Source organism: Pelophylax lessonae (genome assembly GCF_965119305.1).
Source record: "Pelophylax lessonae genome assembly, chromosome: 10".
Classification (NCBI taxonomy): domain Eukaryota; kingdom Metazoa; phylum Chordata; class Amphibia; order Anura; family Ranidae; genus Pelophylax; species Pelophylax lessonae.
Genome location: NC_138777.1, coordinates 159950294 through 159975157, shown reverse-complemented (window position 1 = coordinate 159975157; position 24864 = coordinate 159950294). Strand labels below are relative to the sequence as shown.

At 44.9% G+C, this 24864-nt stretch overlaps 1 protein-coding gene across 1 annotated transcript in view; it reads right to left on the bottom strand.

The window, feature by feature from the left end:
- Positions 1–5244: 5244 nt before the first annotated feature.
- The window catches only part of LOC309565715 (uncharacterized protein), a gene marked incomplete at both ends in the record, with an annotated part of 121527 nt that continues 101907 nt past the window's right edge, over positions 5245–24864 (bottom strand). The window contains one exon of the mRNA XM_082270693.1: positions 5245–5342. Coding sequence (XP_082126819.1) covers positions 5245–5342 — 98 coding nt within the window. The remainder of the gene's footprint in view (positions 5343–24864) is intronic.

Genomic DNA, 24864 nt, shown 5'->3' with positions numbered 1-24864 from the left:
GTGTCAGCTCAGTGTGTGATAGTTACAAAACAGGAACACGTTTACATAACATAATGTGCCTGAACAAGGACCTTTTCAGGAGAACTGCTTGTTATAAATATAATGAAAGCTGCAGGTTAAGGCTACGGGGGTCACATATATGTGGGTGTGGGAGTGCGTGTAAATCACACACATTCCTGTACCAGCATTCAGTCGGACACAAAACACAGCGCTCCATGGAAAACACGTGGAGGTTACATCAACTCTTAACGGCACCCCCACAACCTAAAAAGCTCAGTGCAGTTTTCCATGTGGCCGCATTTTACAAAAACACATTAACCACTTTAGCCCCTCGTTCCCATCCAGCGACGTAGACCTACGTCGCTGGACTCCTCCCCTTGTGGGCGGCGCTCGCGCACCGCCGGAGGCTCGCTCCCGCTGTTTTCAGTCACAGCGGGAGTCGGGCCAGGGGAGGAGTGGCGGTGATTGCCGCCGCTCTTCCCCGATCGTCAGGGAATCGAGTCTGGAGATCCGTCCGCTTGTGTAAACAAAGCGGGCGGACCTCCTAAGTGACAGGCAGGGTCAGATCTGTCCCTGTGTCACTCAGTCCCCTCCCCCCACACATGTCAGTAAGCACCAGGCATACATTAACCCCTCCCTCTCCAATAAAATTAACCCCTTCCCTGCCAATGTCTTTTTTACAGTAACAGTGCATATTTATAGCACTGATTACTGTAGTAATGTCACTGGTACCCCCAAAAGTGTCAAAAATGTCAGTCAAGGGTCCGATCTGTCCGCCACAATGTCGCAGTCCCGCAAAAAAAAAATCGCAGATCGCCGCCATTACTCGTTAAAAAAAAAAAAAAAAAACACCAAAAATGACAGAAATCTTTCCCTTAGCTAGTAAAAGCAATATCTTTTGCGCAAACCAATCAAAATACGCTTATTGCGATTTTTTTTACCAAAAATATGTAGCAGAAAACAAATTGGCCAAAAATGATAAAAAAAATTTGATTTTTAAATTTTTTGGGGGGGAATTTCATATAAAAAAATGTGAAAAATGTTGTTATTTTTTCAAAATTTTCGATCTTTTTATCATCAGGTGAAAATAAAGAGGAAAAAAGCTAAAAAAAAAAAAAAAAAACGAATCCAGCCACTACATTTATGGATGTGAGATAAATAATAGTATGTGTATAGGGTGCGCTGATAGTGATGTGTTAAAGCTGCTACCGTATTCAATGCCTGAATAAAATAATGTAATAAAGTGATAAATTGGGTGCGCTAAAACAATGTGAAAGATCCAAATTAATTGACAACTCAACAAACAAATGGATAAAGGGTTGCAAGGTGTGTTCATAAAGTCAAAAACATAAATCTTAAATGTCCATATATAATGAAATCAAATAAGTGCTCAACGGCTGAAAGATATCTTCAACAAAGTGTGCACAAAATAACTTATTATTGATCACTGCAAACGTGCTGCTGAAGTTTTCCACGTGAACCACCCAAAATGGTCCCTTACCGGATAGTATATATTCAAGGCACATGTAGATGGACTTTAATTCCCTTCCACTTCCTCCATATGTAAACTACACAGGGATGCCTTATAGATCAGCAGGATGGAAAACGCTATGGTCTTTCTGTTGTCTTGATAATGCCTCCTTCACTCTCAACCTATAGCTGGGTAGGACCTCTGACCAAAGGGCCAATAGCCTCCGAGCGTGGGGTATGAGAAACAAGGTTGCAATAGTGTGATAACTTCAAAACCAGTTTATTAAAAAGCAGTATTGCACTTACAGTTAAGCAGTTCAAATCGGCATGTTATGTGTTTGCTCCGGAATTCCTATAATATGGCTCGTGTCCGGCTGCAGCACGGACCCCGAGCTGTCGTGGGGTAAAGTGGATAACCACTTTTGAGCACCTGCACTTTGAATCTACTGGATAAGCACACTTGCACAAGGACTTTTTATTATCTGAACTGTTTGGTCACCACAGTCACCCATTTGGACTTGATTTATATTTATATTTTATATTGTGTACATACCACGTGCACCTTTTATTCTCCATCATTGTTTATTGAGCAATTGTACTGTTATTTATACTTATGATCATTTATCGGTCCAATCAGGATATTATTGCCTTCATACACTTTGGTAAGCTTAAGAGTTTGATTACTTTTGAGCAAGTATTCCACATTGCACTATATATTTTATACCACTAGGGGCACATTCAGCAAGCGCTGTAGCTAGTCTCATTAATAAGGCTATTACTATCAAGAGGCATGTCAATTCAGACTTGAATCTGTGTGTGCTTAGTGTATTTCTTCCACATCTGTGCAGTAATCCAGTATGAAACTTTGTGCAGGAGCTTCCTGTAGGCATCGGTCACTGCAGCTCTATCTTCTTGTGCAGAGTGACTGGTCTTATATCCGCCCCCTCCTGTAGTTTTCTGCAGACATCCTTTAGTGGGTGGAGCCTGCTGGGCCCCTCCCACAGCTCTTCTCCCAGTATAGACTATGTACAGCAGAGTGATGATGTCACTGCTACTTTTATGTGATAAAACGTGGAAATACAAAGGCATTTTGGTGTACATATAGTGTATTTTTATCCCTTGTGATTATTGAGAAAGATATGTAAACAGGTTTGTTTGTAACCCCGAGTTCAGCTTTAAAATTCAGATTTAAAATTTAGTCTTCACAAAAAAATAATTTCTAAGGCCTTCTTCACACTTGATTATTTTACCGATGCGAAAAAAATGTAGAATTTAATAAATGAATATGTACATTTCTTCTTATACTGTATACTGTGAGGAGAATTTATCAGAACTGGAGCAGCCAGAACCTGGAGCAGCTGTGCACAGCAACCAATGAACTTCAATCTTTCATTTCAAAGCTTTAGACCTCGTTCACATCAATGCCGCTTTGAAATCATGTTCATCTGAACTCGCATGATTTCAAAGCCGCATTGCAGTCCAACTTCAGGGGTGACTTGAAAGATATCTGTGCAGATTAATGCACAGTTGAAATCGCCAATGAAGTTGCCAAAAGTAGTGCAGGAACTACTTTTGGAAATTGGTGAGGCTCCGCAAAGTCGGTGTTGCACCGATTGTAACGATCCTTTTGCCGGCAATAGGCTGCAATTTGACATGAGACTTGACCTGTCAAATCGCACCTTTGTGAACAGGGGCTCACTGAACTAGGAGAAGATAGAAGCTGATTAGTTGGCATGCCCAGCTGCACCAGGTTCTGGCAAGCTCCAGTTTTGATAAATTTCCCTCAGGGGAAAATTTACACTAGGAACTTAATGTAAATCACACAGGAACGCTGTGGAATTCCTATGTGGTTCACATGCAGATCTGTGCGGTGCGATTTCAGCCCCTTTTATTTTGAATGGGCTGAAATCACACCACTCCGCACCAAAAGTAGTACATGCACTACTTTTTGAAAAGCACAGCAACCGCATTGCATGGTACTTTTGTACCGTGCGATCCAGTGTGGGCAAACAACCTACATTGTGGTTGTTACTTTTTACTGACCCCCAGATCAATTGGAATGCGGTGCAGAAAGCCACACAGGAACGCAGCTTTCCCGTCCCTCATTCTAGTGTGAACGTTCTCTCCAATGTGTAGTACACACATCTATAGTACATGAACAACACATGACTGGAGTTATCAGATTCCGTCCCTGCAATTCTACCTCCAAATAACATTGATATTGAGTACAGCAGTCTTTTATTTAACATCCATTAATAGTTCAGTACACAACAATAAAAAAGAAACATGTAACTACATAAATCGGACAGCTTTACCAGGAGAGGGTCTTTGAGTGTCATTAACAAAAGTTTCAACTAGGCTCTCCCCACCATCACTTGCCCCAACCCACCAGCTCAAGGACACCTCCAAATTGACCATATATCCCACCTTCCACCAAGCCCCTGGTAGAACCAACAACCAACCAAAAGGAATGCACCATACGACAGGACTGGCCCCTATTTTGAAACAATTCCAGAAACCACCCAAAAACTCTCAACCCACCAAGCTGCCATGAAAAGAAAAAGAGCCACCTAAACTTCTGATCAGCCAAAGAGGGTGGGCACGACAACATCTTTTCCCAACCTTTCCGGAATGACCTCCCAGTAGCAGTGCGGTCTATACACCCATCTATCTGACCAAAAATCACTAATCATGTAAGGCTTCCTATTCTTACTTTACCACTAGCTTGTTAACTCTTTCCAGGGACTATTTCACACCCTAGTCATGTAGTTCCTATGTCCATGCTACCCCTCAGGGGCTAGTGTTATTAACATTTTGATATGTATGGGTCAAAAAATATCCAGTTTCTTCAATTAACAACTTTCACCCTCAGCCCATAAAACCATAACATGTTTCAAATATTTATTAAATGAAATTGGTAATAAAGGCTGAAGGTTTTTACTTTAATGCATTCTATGCTTAAAAGGTAAAAAAACTTTCTGTGTGCTGCTCCCCCCAAAACCCCCCAATACTTCCCTGTAATGCCTCTTGATCCAGCAATGTGCACAGGAGCCTCGGCTGTCCTGGGTCTCACTCTCCTCGTTGGCTGAGACACAGTGAGGCAATGAGAAGAGAGTGGGGGACAAGGGGCTGTGCACTATGGACCTATAGTGCAGGGCTCTTGAGCAAGCACGTACTATTGCCCCCATAGCAAGCGGCTTGCTATTGGAGGCAATGGTCAGAAGGGAGGAGCCAGAAGCGCAGGCAGGAGACCCGAGAAGAAGAGCATTGGAGCTGCTCTGTGCAAAACCACTGCACAGAGCATGTAAGTTTAACATGTTTGTTATTAAAAAAACAAAACAAAACCTTTAATTTAATTTTTAAGACTGAGCCTTGCCCCTATTTTTATCACATACAGTAGCAGATTGCAAAAGCTCCAATTGTAGTGCAAGTTAGAAAAGGAATGCAAGCTCATAACTGTCATATATATATATACAGTATATATATCCTGAGGTGGCTCCCAGACGTACCAAGTGGGGCCCACACTTAATGATTTTAGCAGGACCGAATACCGATCATAATTATTTTAAGTTCTATTACTCTTCAATGGCTTCTTTAATACTCTTGTCCCAGCTCTTCTAGGTATTACCATAACAGATGGATTTCCCATCACAAGGTTGCTAAGACATATTATCTCTTTTTCCCTTCATTCCTAATGTATACCCTCCTGTAGCAGCAACCAATAATTCCTGCCATAATTCCATATAATGAGACAGATCCTGAGTGATGAGTGTCTTAGTCATAGAAGGAATGAACATTGTCCTCTGAGTCTGACCATGGCTGATTGGGATGTTCTGATTCTTTTTCACTGTGGAGTGATTCTTCATCTGAATCTGAAACAGAATGCAAATAATATACAATAAAAAGTAAAATTAAGCAAAATATTATTACAATCAGCTTTCCACAATCAAAAAAAAATCTATTTGAATAGGATGAGATGTAATTTTATAGGTAACATTACTTTATGTATCCTGAAAACCACACTTCAAAGATATACGGTATATAATATGAAATAAGAGCAAAATGTATATGCTGTCTGTGGCAACAAACCATCTTTTTTCTTTCTTTCTTTTTCTAACCTGCCATGAAAATAACAGCTGGATAAATAAAATGCTTTTTGTTAGTAGAGTAGGGAAAATCTAGAACCCCATCAGATTTTTATTGCTGTCTATGTCCCGGTTTGTGCTTTTTCCTGTCTGGTCAAACAGTTGCCACGATAAAAGGGAAATTTTCTATCAGAGCCCTGAGTACCAGTAAAAACCTGACTTGGGTTCTAATCCTTTCCCGTTCTATCTAAAATAAAAAAAGTTTGCCTGGACATACAATTTAAGCACCACTTTCATAGTGCACCAGCCAGTGGCGTCACTAGGGGGGTGCAGACTACACCCGGGTGACACCCGCCAGAGGGGCAGTGGCACCGCACCCCTACACTGATCTGCGTCTCTCGCCGGCTGTCTCCCTGCCTCACACAGCGGAGCGGAGCGGAGCAAAGCCGCCTCCTCCTCCTAGCAGTTTACATCTACACAGGAGGAGGGAAACCACTGTGCATGCTCCACGCTGATCTGAGGTTTGTACATTGTAATGTAGATGGACAGAGGAGGGGGCAGTGAGCAGGAAGGGGGGCAAGTTAAAAAAAAGATGAGGGGGTGGGTTAAGAGGATATGTGCTGGGGGGCACTATGAGAGAGGAGAGGAAGGTCATATGTTAGAAATGGGGGTTGGATTTGAAATCCAACCCTCCTAAAGAGCACAAGCCCTCTCCCATCCCAGAGCGCCCCCACCCCCTAGCACATATCCAAACCCTCACCACCCTACTACGACAAGTGGAGAGGAGAGTGTGCACTGAGGGGGGTCTATACTGATGAAAAAGGGTCTACACTGAGGGGAGAGGGGTCTGTATTGATGAAGAGGGGTCTTTATTGATGGAAGGGGGGAGGTCTGCACTGTTGGAGGGTCTGTACTGAGGGGAGGGGGGTTTATACTGATGTAAGGGGGGAGGTCTGCACTGAGGGGTGTCTGTACGAAGGGGGCGGGGGGTCTGTACTGATAGTGAGGGGTCTGTACTGATGGAAGGGGAAGTTTATACTGGGGGGGTCTGCACTGATGGAGGGGGGACTGCACTGAGGGGGGTCTGCACTAAGGGGGTTCTATACTGATGGAGGGGGGTCTGATGGAGGGGGGATCTCCACTGATGGAGGGGGTCTGCACTGAGGGAGAGGGGTCTGTACTGAGGGAGAGGGGTCTGTACTGAGGGAGGGGGGTCTGTACTGATGGAGAGGGGATCTCCACAGATAGAGGGGGGTCTGCACTGATGGATCTTTACTGTGGAAGGGGGGTCTGTACTTAGTGGGGGGGGGGGTCTACACTGAGGGAGGGGGTCTGTACTTAGTGGATGGGGGTCTGTACTGAGGGAGGGAGGTAGGTCTGTACTGAGGGGGGACTATAGTTGGTGGAGGGTTGACACAATGGAGGGGTGACACAATGTTTTTTCCGCACCGGGGTACACCAACCTAGTGACACCACTGGCACCAGCACTGTCCTTGAAATCCTGATGATTTCAGTATTTACTAGTTTTCCAGCCACTGCTTATTGTATCAATTAATCAACTAAGCCCTAACAGGTCCCTGTGCTGAAAGGAAAAGGTCTGTTTTTTGTTTTTTTTGTTTTTAATTACATTACATTCTCATAGGCGTGCGCAGCCTATTGCATTAGGGTGTGCACCCCAAAGCTCAAACACACATGCGTGTGTATATATATATATATATATATACACACACATACACACACTATATATATATATATATATATATATATATATATATATACACACACACACACATAAACACTTGTCAAAAGTATTGGGACACTAAAAGGTTTTTGCACTTAAGTTAAATTGTATGGCAAATATCTGTAGAGGGGTTCCACCATCACTGCTAAGTTTTGAAAAAGATGTATGCCTTATTTTCCTTTTGATGTGTATTACAGGTGAAATTACATGTGAGGCACTGATATGGACTGATAGGCAGCACTAATAGGCGCTTGTTCTCAGCACTGACTGGCACTGATGAGGCTGCACTGATGGGTACTGATAGGTGGCACTGATAGGCAGCACTTATTGGCAGCACTGATGGGCACTAATAGGCATCACTGATAGGCGGCATTGGTGGGCACTGATTGGTGGCACTGATAGGAAGCACTGATAGGCACTGTTAGATGTGTCTGATGGGCACTGATGAGGCGGCACTGGTGGGCACTGATAGGTGGCACTGATGAGGCGGCACTGCTGGGCACTGATAGGCACTATTAGGTGACACTGATGGGCACTGATGAAGTGGCACTGGTGGGCACTGATAGGTGGCACTGGTGGGCACTGATAGGTGGCACTACTGGGCACTGATAGGTGGCACTACTGGGCACCACTTATGGACACTAACAGGGGAGAGGGGGAGTTTCACATTCAGCTGACAGTGAGACTTGCAAGAGCTGCTCAGTGTGTGTGCAGTGGCGTACCTAGAGAATTTGGCACCCGGGGCGGATCCTATATCTGGCACCCCCCCCCCCCAACTTTAAAATGTAAGCACCCACAAAAATTTGTAATGTTTTCAGGAATATTTATTGCACAAAATTCACAGCCCCCCCCCCCAATCACAGTGCCCCTTGCAGTCTGCCCCCTGTCTCTCTAATCACAGTTCCCCCTTTTGCACTCTCTGCCTCCCCTGCACAGTCCTACCTTCAGCATAAATAGATAGCTAATATTATTAGCAATGTGTTTACAGGAGATGGTCAGAGACTACAGACATGATAAAGGAGATGGTCAGAGACTGCAGACAGGATACAGTAGATGGTCAGAGACTACAGACATGATAAAGGAGATGGTCAGAGACTGCAGACAGGATACAGTAGATGGTCAGAGACTGCAGACATGATACAGGAGATGGTCAGAGACTACAGACATGATACATGAGATGGTCAGAGACTGTAGACATGGTACAGGAGATGGTCAGAGACTGCAGACGTGATACATGAGATGGTCAGAGACTGTAGACATGATACAGGAGATGGTCAGAGACTACAGACATGATAAAGGAGATGGTCAGAGACTGCAAACGTGATACAGGAGATGGTCAGAGACTACAGACATGATAAAGGAGATGGTCAGAGACTGCAGACAGGATACAGTAGATGGTCAGAGACTGCAGACATGATACAGGAGATGGTCAGAGACTGTAGACATGGTACAGGAGATGGTCAGAGACTACAGACATGATAAAGGAGATGGTCAGAGACTGCAAACGTGATACAGGAGATGGTCAGAGACTACAGACATGATAAAGGAGATGGTCAGAGACTGCAGACAGGATACAGTAGATGGTCAGAGACTGCAGACATGATACAGGAGATGGTCAGAGACTGTAGACATGGTACAGGAGATGGTCAGAGACTGCAGATGTGATACAGGAGATGGTCAGAGACTGCAGACATGATACAGGAGATGGTCAGAGACTGTAGACATGATACAGGAGATGGTCAGAGACTGTAGACATGATACAGGAGATGGTCAGAGACTGCAGACATGATACAGGAGATGGTCAGAGACTGCAGACATGATACAGGAGATGGTCAGAGACTGAGGACATGATACAGGAGATGGTCAGAGACTGCAGACATGATACAGGAGATGCTCGGAGACTGAGGACATGATACAGGAGATGCTCGGAGACTGAGGACATGATACAGGAGATGCTCGGAGACTGCGGACATGATAGAAGATAGAAGAGCACTAGGGGGGCCGGAGAGCACAGGGCAAGCAGAGAGCACTGGAGGAGCTGAAGGGCACGGTGGGGGGGGGGCTGGAGAGAATAAAGAGGGGATTTGGAAAGCATTGTAGGGGGGTTGGAAGGCGCGGGGGGGGAGCACTGGGGGGGGGCGAGCACGGAAAACCAGGAGGGTGGAGAGCACTGGGAGGGACAGCGAGCACTTGGGGGGCGGGCAGGGAAAACCAGGGGGGTGGAGAGCACTTGGGGGGCGGCAGGGAAAACCAGGGGGGTGGAGAGCACTGGGTGGGGGACAGGGAGCACTTAGGGGGCGGGCAAGGAAAACCAGGGGGTGGAGAGCACTGGGGGGGACAGGGAGCACTTGGGGGGAGGGAGATGAAAAGCACTGTGGGGGGCTGAAGAGCATGGGGGGTGCTAAAGAACAGGGGGGTCTAGTGCCTTTGGGGGGGCTAAGAGCAGAGGGGGGGATTACGAGCACCGGGGGGCTAGCAAAAGAAGTTGTATAGGAGGGGGATGGGGCAGCTGCATATAGATGAATTGATCTTTCACCATTCTTCCTGCAGGAGGGAGAGGAGGAGAATCAGTTATTCAGCAGCTGCAGAAAGAATAGGGAAAGATGAATCGCTCTATATGCAGCTTCCCCACCCCCCTCCTATCCAGCACACACACTTGAGCAATGGGAACGCACTCACCTTCTTCCCGCCGAGGCTCCGCCCCCTTCTTCCTGCCGAGGCTCCGCCCCTCCCCGCGAGGCTCCGCCCCCTTCTTCCCATCCCGGCTCCGCCCCCCGCTAGCAGCACGGACTGAAGGAGCTGCCACTGCAGCTGCCTTCACCCTGCGATGTGGGATCTCAGAGAACGCCGGCTGACACCCCACATTGGTACCCCACTGTGTGTATGACACTGTCATGTAATGTAGCTGCTTTCAGGGAGAAAGCCCAGCTGTAAAAAAAAGCGGTGATGTCGGGGGTGGGCGGGATCAAGCAGCTGTCAAACACCAGCCAATGATTGGGCTGCTTAAGAAAGGGGCGGAGCCACATAAACGAAGCGGCCGCCCAGACCCCATCCTATTGGCTGGTGTTTGATAGCTGTTCGGTCCCGCCCACCCCCGACATCACCCCTGAGTTTTGACAGCTCGTCTTTCTCCCTGCAAGCATTAACATTACCTAACAGTGTCACACACACACTGAGCGGCTCTGACAAGCCTCACTATCTGCTGGAGCCAACAGCACAGCCGCCTCTCCACCAAGTATCTCACTACCCTCAGTGGCAGAGATGGAGAAGCCGGCCCAACACTAACAGACACAGGGTGATTAGGGTGTGCCCAGGCACACCCGGCACACCCCATGCGCACGCCTATGTACATTCTGCTTTTATACTTGTTGTTAGATCAGTTCAACCTGGTCTATAGCAGGTTTATGTAACAAGACTGGCTGGATCTCTATGGGGTTTTGGCTATTTATCTTTGTTGCTGGCATACCCAGGCATTGAGGGTCAAAATAAGCCAAAGCTCAGTTGCTTCTAGACCAAGACAACTAAATGTGCAATCAAAGCAGGAGCTTTGCTACTGAACATCAGGCAAACAGTTGTGTACCTGCCAAAAGTTTATTAATTCTGTATAACCAGTTTTGTGATCTAAACATCCTAGGTAAACTGAACAGTCAGTTCCCTGACCCACACAGCAGCAGAAACTCAGCTTGGTCAAAGTACACCCCCTAGCTCAGGGCCGCCATCAGGGGGGTACAGCCAGTACTCCTGTATGGGGCCCCAGCACATAGGGGGGCCCGGACAGCAGGAAGATTGGTAGGATGACAGCATACCTCCCAAACTGGGCAGGACTGTCCGCTGTCCCGCTGTAATTCTGGTGATAAATGTTCTTCTAGCTCAGAAGGACCTGCAGCAGTGGGAACATTTAGAACAGCCAGGGATTGGCTAACAAACCAGCTGGGTGTGCACTATGCAGCCACAATGAGAGACTGCACCTGTCAAATTCATGCTGTGATGTTGGTAATAGGCGGGACTGCTACTCAGACCCGCCCCCTGTGTCAAGCAACACGTGCATAGGGAAGAAGGAGAAGGAAGATATGGCAGCCAGCAACAGAAAGGTATTTTAGAAAGGTAATCATGAGGAAGATGGGGGACCTTTGGGGAAGATGAGGGCAGAGGAGAGATGTGTGTGTTGCAGAGGTTGTAGCAGCTGGGAAGAGGTGCAGTACAGAGGCATTTACGTACATTCCCTACTATGTACAGCTTGGTATGGCACTACTCCCGATTTTTAACATTGGCCTCAATGGAGAATCTTGGTACACTTGGTATGGCACTGCTCCCTGTTTAAGATTTGAATTTATGGGAAATCTTGGTCAGCTTAGTAAGGCACTACTACCTATCTAGCACTCTCCTGAACCCTGTGCATAATGCACTCCAGAACCCTGCATTCTGTATCTATTATTACTATTATTATTATGATTAAGGATTTCTATAGCGCCAGCTTACGCAGCGCTTAACAATATTAAAGGGAGACAGTACATTTACAATACAATAAAATACAAGAGGATTAAGAGGGCCTTACTCAGAAGAGCTTACAATCTAATGGGGTGGGGCAGGTGTTACAAGAGAGTATCTAGCATTCTCCTGAACGTATTCCTGACCCCTGCACTCTGTACGGGGATGGAGTTGTGAATTTGTGGAGGGATTTGGGGGGTTGAGCTGTGAGGGGTGATTGGGAGGGATTTCTGCTAGGAAGAGGGATTGGGGGAGGGGGTGATAATATAATTTTGATATTTTCGGTGGAAGGGGGGTGGGCCCTGTCAGGTAGGCTGTATGGGGCCCCAGGATTTCTAGCGGCAGCCCTGCCCTACCTTACTGACTAGACAATGAAGGAGCAGCAGCACACTAATTAAATATTTCTTCTGATCACTCTGCTCTCCTGTTAGCACATGTGTGTTGCTGTCCCCAACAGTTTTGTCTAAGGTTTAGAAATTGCAAGGGTACTCTTCCACATCCTTCATTCATGGAAGGTCAGAAGTACAAAAGCTCAGGACTCACATCAACACAGTTCCAGCACTGCCGGGGTAACATCTTATATTGAGAGGCCACTCTTTTTTGGGTATCTCCAGGCTTCTACCTTGTGGTTACACTGAGACACAAGGGGGATGAGATGCCCAAGGTTTAACAGCTAGTTTCAAGAAGAGAGACCCAATTACTTCATACTGCAGCAGTGGCAACCCTTGGGTAAGCCAAATTCCTCTTTCTCAAACAGCGCCCCTTCACATCTTTACCCCGGCATAGGCTGAACCACTATTATTTTAGAAAGAAGGGCAGACCAATCTGACAAGGTTGCATGCGTAAAAATTTTGGAAACATTTCCTGCCACAGCTCTTCAAACCACTTTATCAAATAGGCGTAGCAAGCCCATTGCCTTAAGTAAGGGATAATCACAATTCCCGCTAGAGTACAGACTTCTCCTTATTTCTAACTCTTTCCCCAACCCATCAGGACTCCCTTTAAGGGCCAATCAACAATAATTTACAGAATTATAGGGGCATCTAGTGGTGGCCTTAAAGATTACACTCTTACCCACTTTAGGAAAATACAATGCGGCACATTACCCTTACATGTGCATACAGTGGCTAATGGTTATCTCCTAGTGCTATCTCTCCCTCTTGCTGTCGGAGTCATGTTTTGTACGAGATCACAATAGGCTGATTTCAAGACCTCTTGTGTATGAGGTTTGGATAGAAGCTGACAAGCATGAATCCGAATCTTATTGCCTTCCACTAAATAAAAATATCAAAATAATCACATCCATCGTGCAAATTATTATAGAGATGGAGTTTAAAACACAGCAAAATATATAATATTTTGATACAACAGAGTTATTTACTTGGATATACATTACTTTTAATATATAGAATAATGGATCCCAAATTGTTAATATTGTATAATTCTGATCTTTCATTATTCTTCAAAAATATGAAATGCATTCCAAGATTCTAGGGAATTTGAAAAATGGTGTGCACACTCCCATAAATGTACCTGCCACAGCTAAATGAATCAGGCTTAGAATACAGGAATAGTTTTCAAATAATTTTTCCAGCTTAAAAACATGCAGTACCAAAATAATACCACAGGAGGGCAACAAAGTACAGAGAAGAACTATAATGTACTGTATCTATGTTTTTCCCTGTAAGACATCATTGCATAAATGTACTAAAGTCTGTCCTTCAGCTTCATATTCTCTTTTATCAATAAACTGAAGTCAGTGGGTTTAAAGCAAATCTATGTGCAGTTCAAAGTAGTATGTCACCTGGATGGCTGAAGGACAGACACCTATTAACCACTTTCAGACCGGAGGATATTGCTGCTCAAAGACGGGGCCCTATTTTGCAATTCGGCACTGCATGACTTTAACGGACAATTGCGCGGTCGTGCAACGCTGTACCCAAACGAAATTGACGTCCTTTTTTACCCAGAAACAGAGCTTTCTTTTGGTGGTATTTGATCACCTGTGCAATTTTTATTTTTTTGTGCTATAAACAAAAAATTAGCGACGATTTTTTTTATATGAAATTCTCAAAAAAAAAAGTAAAAATCAAATCAAAAGTCATTGCGTTTACTAACCACGGGAAAGATTTATGTAATTTTTATTGTTTTTTTTTTAACAAATAATGGCGGCGATCTGCGATTTTATTTTTTGCGGGACTGCGACATTGCGACGGACAGATCGGACCCCTAACTGACATTATTGACACTTTTGGGGGTACCAGTGACATTACTACAGTAATCAGTGCTAAAAATATGCACTGTTACTGTAAAAATGACACTGGCAGGGAAGGGGTTAACATTACTGGTGATCAAGGGGTTAAGTGTGTCCCTAGGGGCGTGATTCTAACTGTCAGGGGGCGTGGCTTGTGAAGTAATCACAGAGACATGCGATCCTATACAGCAGGATCACATAGCCTCTGTGAATACTTCAGTGAGAATGACAGATGGCTGTGTTTACATCAGCCGTCTGTCTTTCTCCCTCTGCTGCGGAAGATCGTGAGTGGCCGGCGGCCATCGGAGCTGCCGGTCACACGCGCTGGCTCCCCAGAGAACGAGCACGCGCTCGCCCCCTAGAGTCTCCTGAGCGAGCGACGCGTCCTTTTGTCCAGGAGCGGCTGCCTTCCGCAGTAAAACTGCGGCGGGCGGTCGTTATGTGGTTAATGCCAGAACCAGGGCTGGCCCTACCATGGGTCCCGATGGGACCATGGGACCCAGGCGGCACTTAGAGAGGGGCGCCTCTTCTCTTCTTCGGCTAGCTAAAAAAAAAAAAAAAAAAAGGTCAGCGGCTGGCCTGACATGCACACTGCGCCGCCGCCGCTTGGAAAAGCCCGTAAACGTTCAACTATTTCCGGGAATAGCCGAACATGTACGGACTTTACCGAGCGGCAGCGCATGCGCAGTGTGCATGTCAGGCCGGCCGCGGACCTTTTTTTTTGGCGCCAGGCGGCGCCATTTTTAAATCCTAAGGCGCCCTTTAGGAACAGGTAAGTGAGACTGCTCCACACACAGCCACACTACCTGCCATTATGCAGGGCTGCAGGCATACTACAGAAGATGCAGTGCTGCGGGCATGGTACATGCCCACAGCACTGCATCTCCTGTAGTTTGCCCGCAGAGCCGCATTCTCCTCTACCATGCCTGCAGCACTGCATTCTCTTGCACCATGCCCGCAGCCCCGCATTCTCCTGCACCATGCTCACAGCCCTGCATTCTCATGCACCATGCCCGCACCCTGCATTCTCCTGTACCATGTCCGCAGCCCCACATTCTCATGCACCATGCCCGCAGCCCCGCATTCTCCTGTACCATGCCCGCAGCCCCGCATTCTCCTGTACCATGTCCGCAGCCCCGCATTCTCCTGTACCATGTCCGCATCCCTGCATTCTCCTGTACCATGTCCACATCCCTGCATTCTCCTGTACCATGTCTGCAGCCCTGCATTCTCCTGTACCATGTCCGCAGCCCTGCATTCTCCTGTACCATGCCCGCAGCCCTGCATCCTCCTGTACCATGCCCACAGCCCTGTTTTCTCCTGTACCATGCCTACAGCCCTGCATTCTTCTGTATTATGCCTGCAGTACTGCATTCTCCTGTACCATGCCCGCAGCCCTACATTCTTCTGTACCATGTCCGCAGCCCTGCATTCTCCTGTACCATGCCCGCAGCCCTACATTCTCCTGTACCATTTCCGCAGCACTGCATTCTCCTGTACCATGCCCGCAGCCCTGCATTCTCCTGTACAATGCCTGCAGCACTGCATTCTCCTGTACCATGCCCGCAGCCCTGAATTCTCCTGTACCATGCCCGCAGCACTGCATTCTCCTGTACCATGCTCGCAGCTCTGCTGGCACTGTGGCACTATAGACAGTAGAAAGTCTGGTGCACTCATCTGCCCAGTGTCTACTGCTCTGTCCTGCTCTTGCTGTCACTCCGTACACACTCACACTCCTCTGACTGCTTTCATAGTCCTATAGAATGTGGGGGCCTCTTGGAGGGCGTGAATTTTTTTTTTTTTTGGGGGGGGGGGCAGCATTTCATTCTCGGACCCAGGCAGCACAATGTCTTGGGCCAGCCCTTGCCAGAACATACAATAGCACCACAGTTGCCCAGAAATGCTATGTGTCCCAAAAATCAAACAGAAACAAGATATACTGTACATGTGCTCAAACCTGATTAGCTTGTACATGTATATAATCTCTCATGTGCTAAAGGGGTGTAAGCACATGTTATTACTAGAAATTCTGGATGAACCCTCTGCACACTGCTATATACCCTTTCTAGCAAACTATGCAATGAAAAACAGGGATTTTTAGTTCACACATATTACAATACATGTTTAAGCTGGCCAACTGCGTAAAAGCCATATCCCTATGACCAGTTCTGCTCTGCTCTGCCAATGCAAATGTTACGGTGGACACAATGCCAACATGGGGCAAACAGACCCAAAGTGGGGGAAGAGCTACTAGGTTCAGGTCTGGTCACTGACCCCCATTACAACAGAAACAAGATATACCTGTGCTCAAATCCCAATAGCTTGTACATGTTTATAATCCATCAGGTGGTAAAGGGGCGTGACCACATGTTAATACTAGAAATTCTGGATGAACCCTCTGCACACCGCTAAACACCCTTTCTGACAAACTTTGCAATGAAAAACAGAGGGCTCATCCAGAAATGTTAGTGTTAACATGTGGTCACACCCCTTTAGCATCTGATAGATTATATACAGTATCTCACAAAAATGAGTACACCCCTCACATGTTTGTAAATATTTTATTACATCTTTTCATGTGACAACACTGAAGAAATTACACTTTTCTACAATGTAAAGTAGTGAGTGTACAGCTTGTATAACAGTGTAAATGTGCTGTCCCCTCAAAATAACTCAACACACAGCCATTAATGTCTAAACTGCTGGCAACAAAAGGGAGTACACGGCTAAATGAAAATTACATAGCCACCTACAGAAAGATTGAACACTGGCAAAAAAAATTGTAGGCTAGCCCAACCCTTCCTTCTACCAGCATGCATCAGCTTTGTCACAAATCAGTACCAAGAGCATGTTCTTCAATAGATTCCAAGAAAATTATTTTACAAAAATCCTATTTACTTTCTCATCTATTGAGGAGCACAGGAAGTCAAATTTTGTCAAGATTTCTAAAAGTATCAGAGGGGTGGGCACCAGCAAACAAAATGTTCATAGGCCCACTAACAAACAACAGACTTGGCTATTGCCTGCAGCCTAAAAAGCACCCGAAGGACCCTAAATTCACAGCTGACATTGGATGAGACCTGAAGATTCACCCAGTAAAACTTGAATAACGAGTTAACAGCAGACCGGTTGGTAGCCTTGTAAATCTGGGAAACAGTAGCCTAATGCCAAGAGGCACTGAAACATCTAGTAGACTATGCCTTGAAGGAGAGGGTAGAACCTAATAATTGAGACCACAAGCTTGGATAATGGTCTGCCCAAGCTACCAAGAAATTATGAAAGGAGAAGCTGGTTCACCTTTATGGGGACCATCTGCAATGACAAAGAAAGTCAGTCTTTCTGAGGGAAGCAGAGGCTGAGAGATAGATTCTGACAGTCCTAACTACATCCAGGCATTGGAGGGATACCCCCTTCTGATGAACTGGACACAAACAGAGGGGTGGAAAAATGATCTCCTGGTTGAGGTTAAAAAAAACAAAACAAGCTCAGGTAGAAAGGAAACAATCTTATGGGTAAGAGTAAAAGAAGAAATATCTCTCAATGCAGTTTTTGAAGTGCCAAAAGCACCAAATTCAGGTCCGATGGAGACATAGGGAAGTGAACAGGGGAAGCAATATGGGAGACACCCTGAAAAAGTCTTGATTAAGGAGTGGGAAGGTAGCGGTCTCTGGAGCCTGATAGCAAGAGCACTTCACCCTTAAAAGGATCTGAGAGCTAAATGCTGGTCCAGACCTATCTGTGACAAGGCAAGGATTCGACTCATAGAGAATTTCCTAGGGTAAAAACTTTGCAATTCACATCAAGCGAAGTATAGCTTCCACATTCAGTAATAGACCTTGCGAGAAGTAGACGTCTTAGCTTTTAGCTTTAGGAGAATACCCAGTTTAGAGATACCTCTATCTCTCAGAAATTGGGCTTCAACAGACATGCCATTAAAGCCTGCCAGTGACTGTGAAGCAGGGTGGTAAATTGGTCCTTGAGACAGAAGATCTGAGTGATCTCAAATAGCTCACAGAACGACTGCCAAGAGTCTTATTAGGTTGAAGTACCATGTTCGCCTGGGCCAATCCAGGGCTGTGAGAATCACCGCAATTCCCTCAATTTTATTCCTGTGAAAGAAGGAATAAAATAAGGAAGAAGCTTCAGGTGAGGGAAAATGTAGATCAAGGTGTACTGATCCCAAAGAACCACCAGAACATACACTGTTTTGGCTAGAGGATCTCTGTACTTGGAGACAAACCTGTCCAGTTTTCTGTTGAACCTGTCGGCTCCACATCCACCTTTGGGTGTTGGGACCATTCCCATGGGTATAGATGCTGGCACCTGAGGAAGTCCCCCTGCTCAGTTGTCCATGTCCAGGATGTAAATGTCTGACAAGACTGGAAGTTCTTCCCAGGAAGTGATCTACTCTATCTCTCCTGCCGGTGTCGTGTCGAGGAATGCCCTCCGTCGGATAATGCCCGGGTCGGACTGCTCCGTAAGTGACGTCACCCTGTCAGAACAGCTGATCGGCTGGGGTTGGCGCATGCGCAGTCCGTCGGGGGCACAATCCGACGAGAGACAGAGCGGGGAAGAATCTAATGTCAGATTCTGACTCGCTCTGTAGCGCGTGCGCAGTCCGTTGGGGGCATTTCTCGACGAGAGACAGAGCGGGGAAGAATCTAATGTCAGATTCTAACTCGCTCTGTACGATGATTACACATATGAAGATTCTAACTCGCTATATGTAACTAATATATATATATTATATATAGTTATATATGTTATATATATAATATATATATATATATATATAGTGTATATATATATATATATATATATATATATATATATATATATATATATAGTGTATATATATATATATATATACTATATATAGTATATTATATATAGTATATTATATTATATATATATTATAGTAGTATAGTATATTATATAGTATATTATAGTATATATAGTGTATATATATATATATATATATATATATACACTATACTATATATACTATACATATACTATATATAGTATATTATATATATTATAGTAGTATAGTATACTATAGTATATTATATAGTATATTATAGTATATATATATATATATATATATATATATATATATATATATATATATATATATATATATATATGTATATATATAGTATAGTATATTATATATATATATATATATATATATATATATATATATATATATATATATATATATATATATATATATATAGTATATATATATACTATATATAGTATGTGTATATATATATATATATATATATATATATATATATATATATATATATAATATATATATATATATATATATATATATAGTTACTATATATATAGTTACTATATATATATAGCTATATATAACTCATTAAAGGGGCACCCTGAAATACTATGATCAGTACTCATATAGTATATTATAGTATATATATAGTATAGTATATTTATATATATATATATATAGTATATATATATATACTATATATAGTATGTATGTATATATATATATATATATATATATAGTTACTATATATATATATATATATATATATATATATATATAGCTATATATAACTCATATGGCACACATTAAAGGAGCACTCTGAAATACTACGATCAGTACTCATATGGGACACATTAAAGGGGCACTCTGAAATACTAAAGGGGCACGCCGACTGCAATAATAAAAGGGCACTCTGGAATACTAAAGGGGCACCCTGAAATACTACGATCAGTACTCATATGGGACACATTAAAGGGGGCACTCTGAAATACTACGATCAGTACTCATATGGGACACATTAAAGGGGCACTCTGAAATACTAAAGGGGCACGCCGACTGCAATAATAAAAGGGCACTCTGGAATACTAAAGGGGCACGCCGACTGCAATAATAAAGGGGCACTCTGACCGTGGGTCATAAAGGAGCTATGTGACTGGGACACATAACGGGGCACTCTGATAGGGACACTGATGTAAAGGAGGACTCTAACGGGAACACTGGATGTAAAGGGGGACTCTGACGGGGACACTGATGTAAAGGGGAACTCTGACGGGGACACTGATGTAAAGGGGGACTCTGACTGGGACACTGATGTAAAGGGGGACTCTGATAGGGAAGCACTAGATGTAAAGGAGCACTCTAATGGGGACACGGATGTAAAGGAGGACTCTGACAGGGACACACTGGATGTAAAGGAGGACTCTGACAGGGACACACTGGATGTAAAGGAGGACTCTGACAGAGGCACCGACACAGGCCAAATTACGGCGGGGGGACATGAACTGCATGACGGCGGGGACACAGGGTGGATGACGGCAGGGACAGGGGCTGAATGACGGCGGGGAAAGAGGCTGAATGACAGGGGGATACAGGCTGCATGATGAGGGACACACTGATGAGGCACAAATGAGGAGGCACTCATTGGCATGATTTAGACACAGATGGGCATGAGACACAGGTGGGCATAAATAGGGCAGAGATGGGCATGGATGAGGCAGAGATGGGCATGGATGAGGTAGGGGCGGTGCCCATCGGTGTGTACAGCGTGCGAAGAGAGAGCTAAACCAGACATGCAGCGTTCTGTTGACAAATGATCGCTCTGTCATTGGATGGAGCGATCACATGGTAAATGGCCCCTGTCGTTGGCCCTTTAACACAATCCGTGGGAAGCGCGATTCGGATGTCTCTGTACGCCCTCCCAGAATAGGCCGACCACGCTGTAGCCATCATTGGGCTATGCCCTGGTCGACAAGTACTTAATCCCCATAGTCTTAGCTATCCGATATTACCCGTAAAGCGGGGCTTTGCATTACTTATGTTCTGCAATATTTGGCCAAACTCGATCACAATGCCAGTCTCTGTGAAAATTAGGCATTGCCCCCAAAAAATGTGTGTGGCTACTGGAGGTCCTCTAGTATAAGTTTGCCAAGTATGGTGCCCTGAACCCCCGTGGTTTGGGCTCTACATTTATAGAAGCTTGGCCTGCTATGTTAATCTATGGCAGAGTCTTAGTCTGGAAATTTGAGGGGCTACAGCTAGGACCCCAAATGAGTCCGGGGGCCATATTTGGCACAGAGGTAGGGGGGTCCTTCCTTTACCACCCCAAACATTTTGGGGTTTGTTAGCTCAAAATTTCCTGATCAACTTTTTCTAGGGCCCCTTGAGAGTATGTGGCCCCCGGGCCATACGGCACAGCAGGGAGTGCTGGATACCATTGGACTATTCTGCGGTGGTCAGCTAAAGTCTACCCCAATGCAGGTCCCTGTGAAAATAAAGCATTGGCCCCAAACAAATGTATGTGCCAAATTTGGTGCCCCTGAGCACCGTGGTTCGGCTACCACAGGGCCCTACATTTAAGCTAGCCTGGCCCATTATGTTAATCTATGGTTCAGCCGTGATCAGGAATTTGAGGGGCCACAGATCAGGCCCCAAATTAGTCCAGAGGCCCAGAGGTAGGGAAGGTCTTCCTTTAACACCTCTACATTTTTGAGGTCGCTAGCCTGAAGTTTTATGGTCAGCTTTTTAGGGGGCCCCTTGGGAGTGTGTGGCCCTCGGGCACTAATGCGGAGTGGGGATTGGTGAGTACTGCAGGAATCTCTGGACTCTTAGCTATTTAACAATATTTGCAGAGCCTGGCTCTGCAGTTCCTATGTCCTGCGGTGGTTGGGCAAATTCCACCCCCATGAAGGTCCTCATGAAAATTAAGCATTGGCCCCAAAAAAATTTTGTGGCCCCTGGGGGTCCTCTAGTAACCCTATACCAAGTTTGGTGCCCCTGGTCAACATCGTTCCGCTACCGTGGGGCCCTAGATTTAGGCTAGTTTGGCCTAGCCTATGGTAATATATGGCGCAGTAGGGAATTTTGGAGGGGCCACAACGTGGGCCCCAAACATGTTCAGGGAACCTGGACTCTTTCAGGGCCTGGGCTGTGGCCCCCTCAAATTCCCACCCCCATCAGAGTCATGGATTAACATAGCGGGCCAATGTACCATAAATTTAGTGCCCTGTGGTACCCAAATCACGGGGGGATATGGTCACCAAACTTGGTACAGGGATACTAGCTGACCCCCAGGGGCACACACAAATTTTTTTGTGGACGATGCCTAATTTTCACGAGGACTGGCATGGGCGTCAAATTTGCACAAATACTGTAGAACATAGGTACCAGTGAGCCCTGCTCCGCAGGTAACATTGGATAGCTAAGAATATTGGGATTAATATGGTTTCCAGCAGTCCCTTCTCCACGGTACTGCCCCAGGGCCACACACTCCCAAAAGGCCCCTGAAAAAGTTGACCAGAAAATTTCAGGCTAGCTACTCCAACATTTTCAGAGTGGTGCAAGGAAACACGGAGTTAAGTGAAAACCCTGGTGTAAGGGTCTAACACAAACACCGTGTTTAAAGTGGAAAAGATCCAGAAAGAGTAAAAAGAGTAAAGAAGAAGAAAACTGAGCATAGAAAGAGGAACTTAGACGCCTGGAAGTGAGAGAATCACACGCTGGAGAAAAGAAAAAGGGAGGAATGCAGAAAGAGAAAAAGAAAATATAGAGTTTACAGAAAAAGGGAAACAAAGAGAGATTAAAGTAAAAAGCAGGAGGGCTAAGGGAGAGGTAATGGGGAGGGAAGAAGGGAAGAAGAGGAGGAAGTAAGGGGGAAAAGAGGAATGAAAAGGAAGGGGAAAGGAAAAGGGGGGGGGGGAGAGGGAAAAGAAAAGGAAAGGAAAAGTTGGATTAAGAAAAGAAGAGATAAGAGAGAAAAATGGTTGAGGGCTAGTGGGATTTTAACGGTACTTAGATCAACGATGGAAAAACCACCATGTATAAAAATATATAAATTTTATTGTTCCATTAAAAATTACATACAAAGTGAAGAGAAAAGATTATAAAATAAAGGATTGTACAGAACAGATTACCATCATAGTCATATCAATTACATACAGTTCTGAACATTGCAGGCAGTATAGATGTTATGCAAGCTCCGGTGACCCCAAACCAGGGTACCGGGCATTAACCCAACATGTTTCGCGGGTTTCAACACTCCGCTTCTTCAGGGGTGTAAGATTATACAATATATTGGTTGCCTTAGAGTTCCTGTATGTGATAGTATCGGTATCTGGTAGGTCATGGAATGCCCATGGGGTTGTTTGGCCAGATAAAGAGGCACTTCTTTCAAACTTTAGTTAGGAGTATACAAGTGTATGCCTGCAGTGATGCCGGGGTGTACACAAGCAGACCAGACACGAGATATCCAAGTGCCTCTCACCTCCTCAAAGGGAGCCTCTATCCGGAAAACCTATATATCCCTCCATAATTGCTTACATGCAAACTTGGAGCCAAAAAAGAACTACTTGGGATATCCAGATGTAATTATAGATACACTTGTATACTCCTAACTAAAGTTTGAAAGAAGTGCCTCTTTATCTGGCCAAACAACCCCATGGGCATTCCATGACCTACCAGATACCGATACTATCACATACAGGAACTCTAAGGCAACCAATATATTGTATAATCTTACACCCCTGAAGAAGCGGAGTGTTGAAACCCGCGAAACATGTTGGGTTAATGCCCGGTACCCTGGTTTGGGGTCACCGGAGCTTGCATAACATCTATACTGCCTGCAATGTTCAGAACTGTATGTAATTGATATGACTATGATGGTAATCTGTTCTGTACAATCCTTTATTTTATAATCTTTTCTCTTCACTTTGTATGTAATTTTTAATGGAACAATAAAATTTATATATTTTTATACATGGTGGTTTTTCCATCGTTGATCTAAGTACCGTTAAAATCCCACTAGCCCTCAACCATTTTTCTCTCTTATCTCTTCTTTTCTTAATCCAACTTTTCCTTTCCTTTTCTTTTCCCTCTTTCCCCCCCCCCCCTTTTCCTTTCCCCTTCCTTTTCATTCCTCTTTTCCCCCTTACTTCCTCCTCTTCTTCCCTTCTTCCCTCCCCATTACCTCTCCCTTAGCCCTCCTGCTTTTTACTTCAATCTCTCTTTGTTTCCCTTTTTCTGTAAACTCTATATTTTCTTTTTCTCTTTCTGCATTCCTCCCTTTTTCTTTTCTCCAGCGTGTGATTCTCTCACTTCCAGGCGTCTAAGTTCCTCTTTCTATGCTCAGTTTTCTTCTTCTTTACTCTTTTTACTCTTTCTGGATCTTTTCCACTTTAAACACGGTGTTTGTGTTAGACCATTACACCAGGGTTTTCACTTAACTCCGTGTTTCCTTGCATTATTACCAGGGATGTTGGTACCATACTACAATTATACAACAAACATTTGATTATATTTTCAGAGTGGTAAAGGAAGATCTCCCCTACCACTGTGCCAAATATGGTCCCCTGGACTTGTTTGGTGCCCGAGCTGGGGCCCTGCAACTGTGCCCACTCGAAGATTGCCATACTGCACCAAGCTGACCTAAATTATGGGCCTAGTGGTACCTGAACCCTGGTGGCTAGGGGCCTCAAACGTGACAGGGGCCACATGCTTTTTTCAAGACCTTAATTGTTACAGGGACCTGCATAGGGGTCGATTTGGCTAACCACTATGGAATACAGGAACTGCAGAGCAGCGCTATACAGATACTGCTGAATAGCTAAGAGTCCAGCTAAGAGTCCAGGGATTCCTGCAATATCCAGCACTCCCCGCTGCATGGTACGGGCCGAGGGCCGCAAACTCTCAAGTGGCCCTGGAAATAGTTGACCAGTACATTTTGGGCTAGCGACTCCAAAATGCTTGGTAAAGGGAGCCCTCCCCTACCTCCGTGCAAAATATGGCCCCCCAGACTAATTTGGGGCCC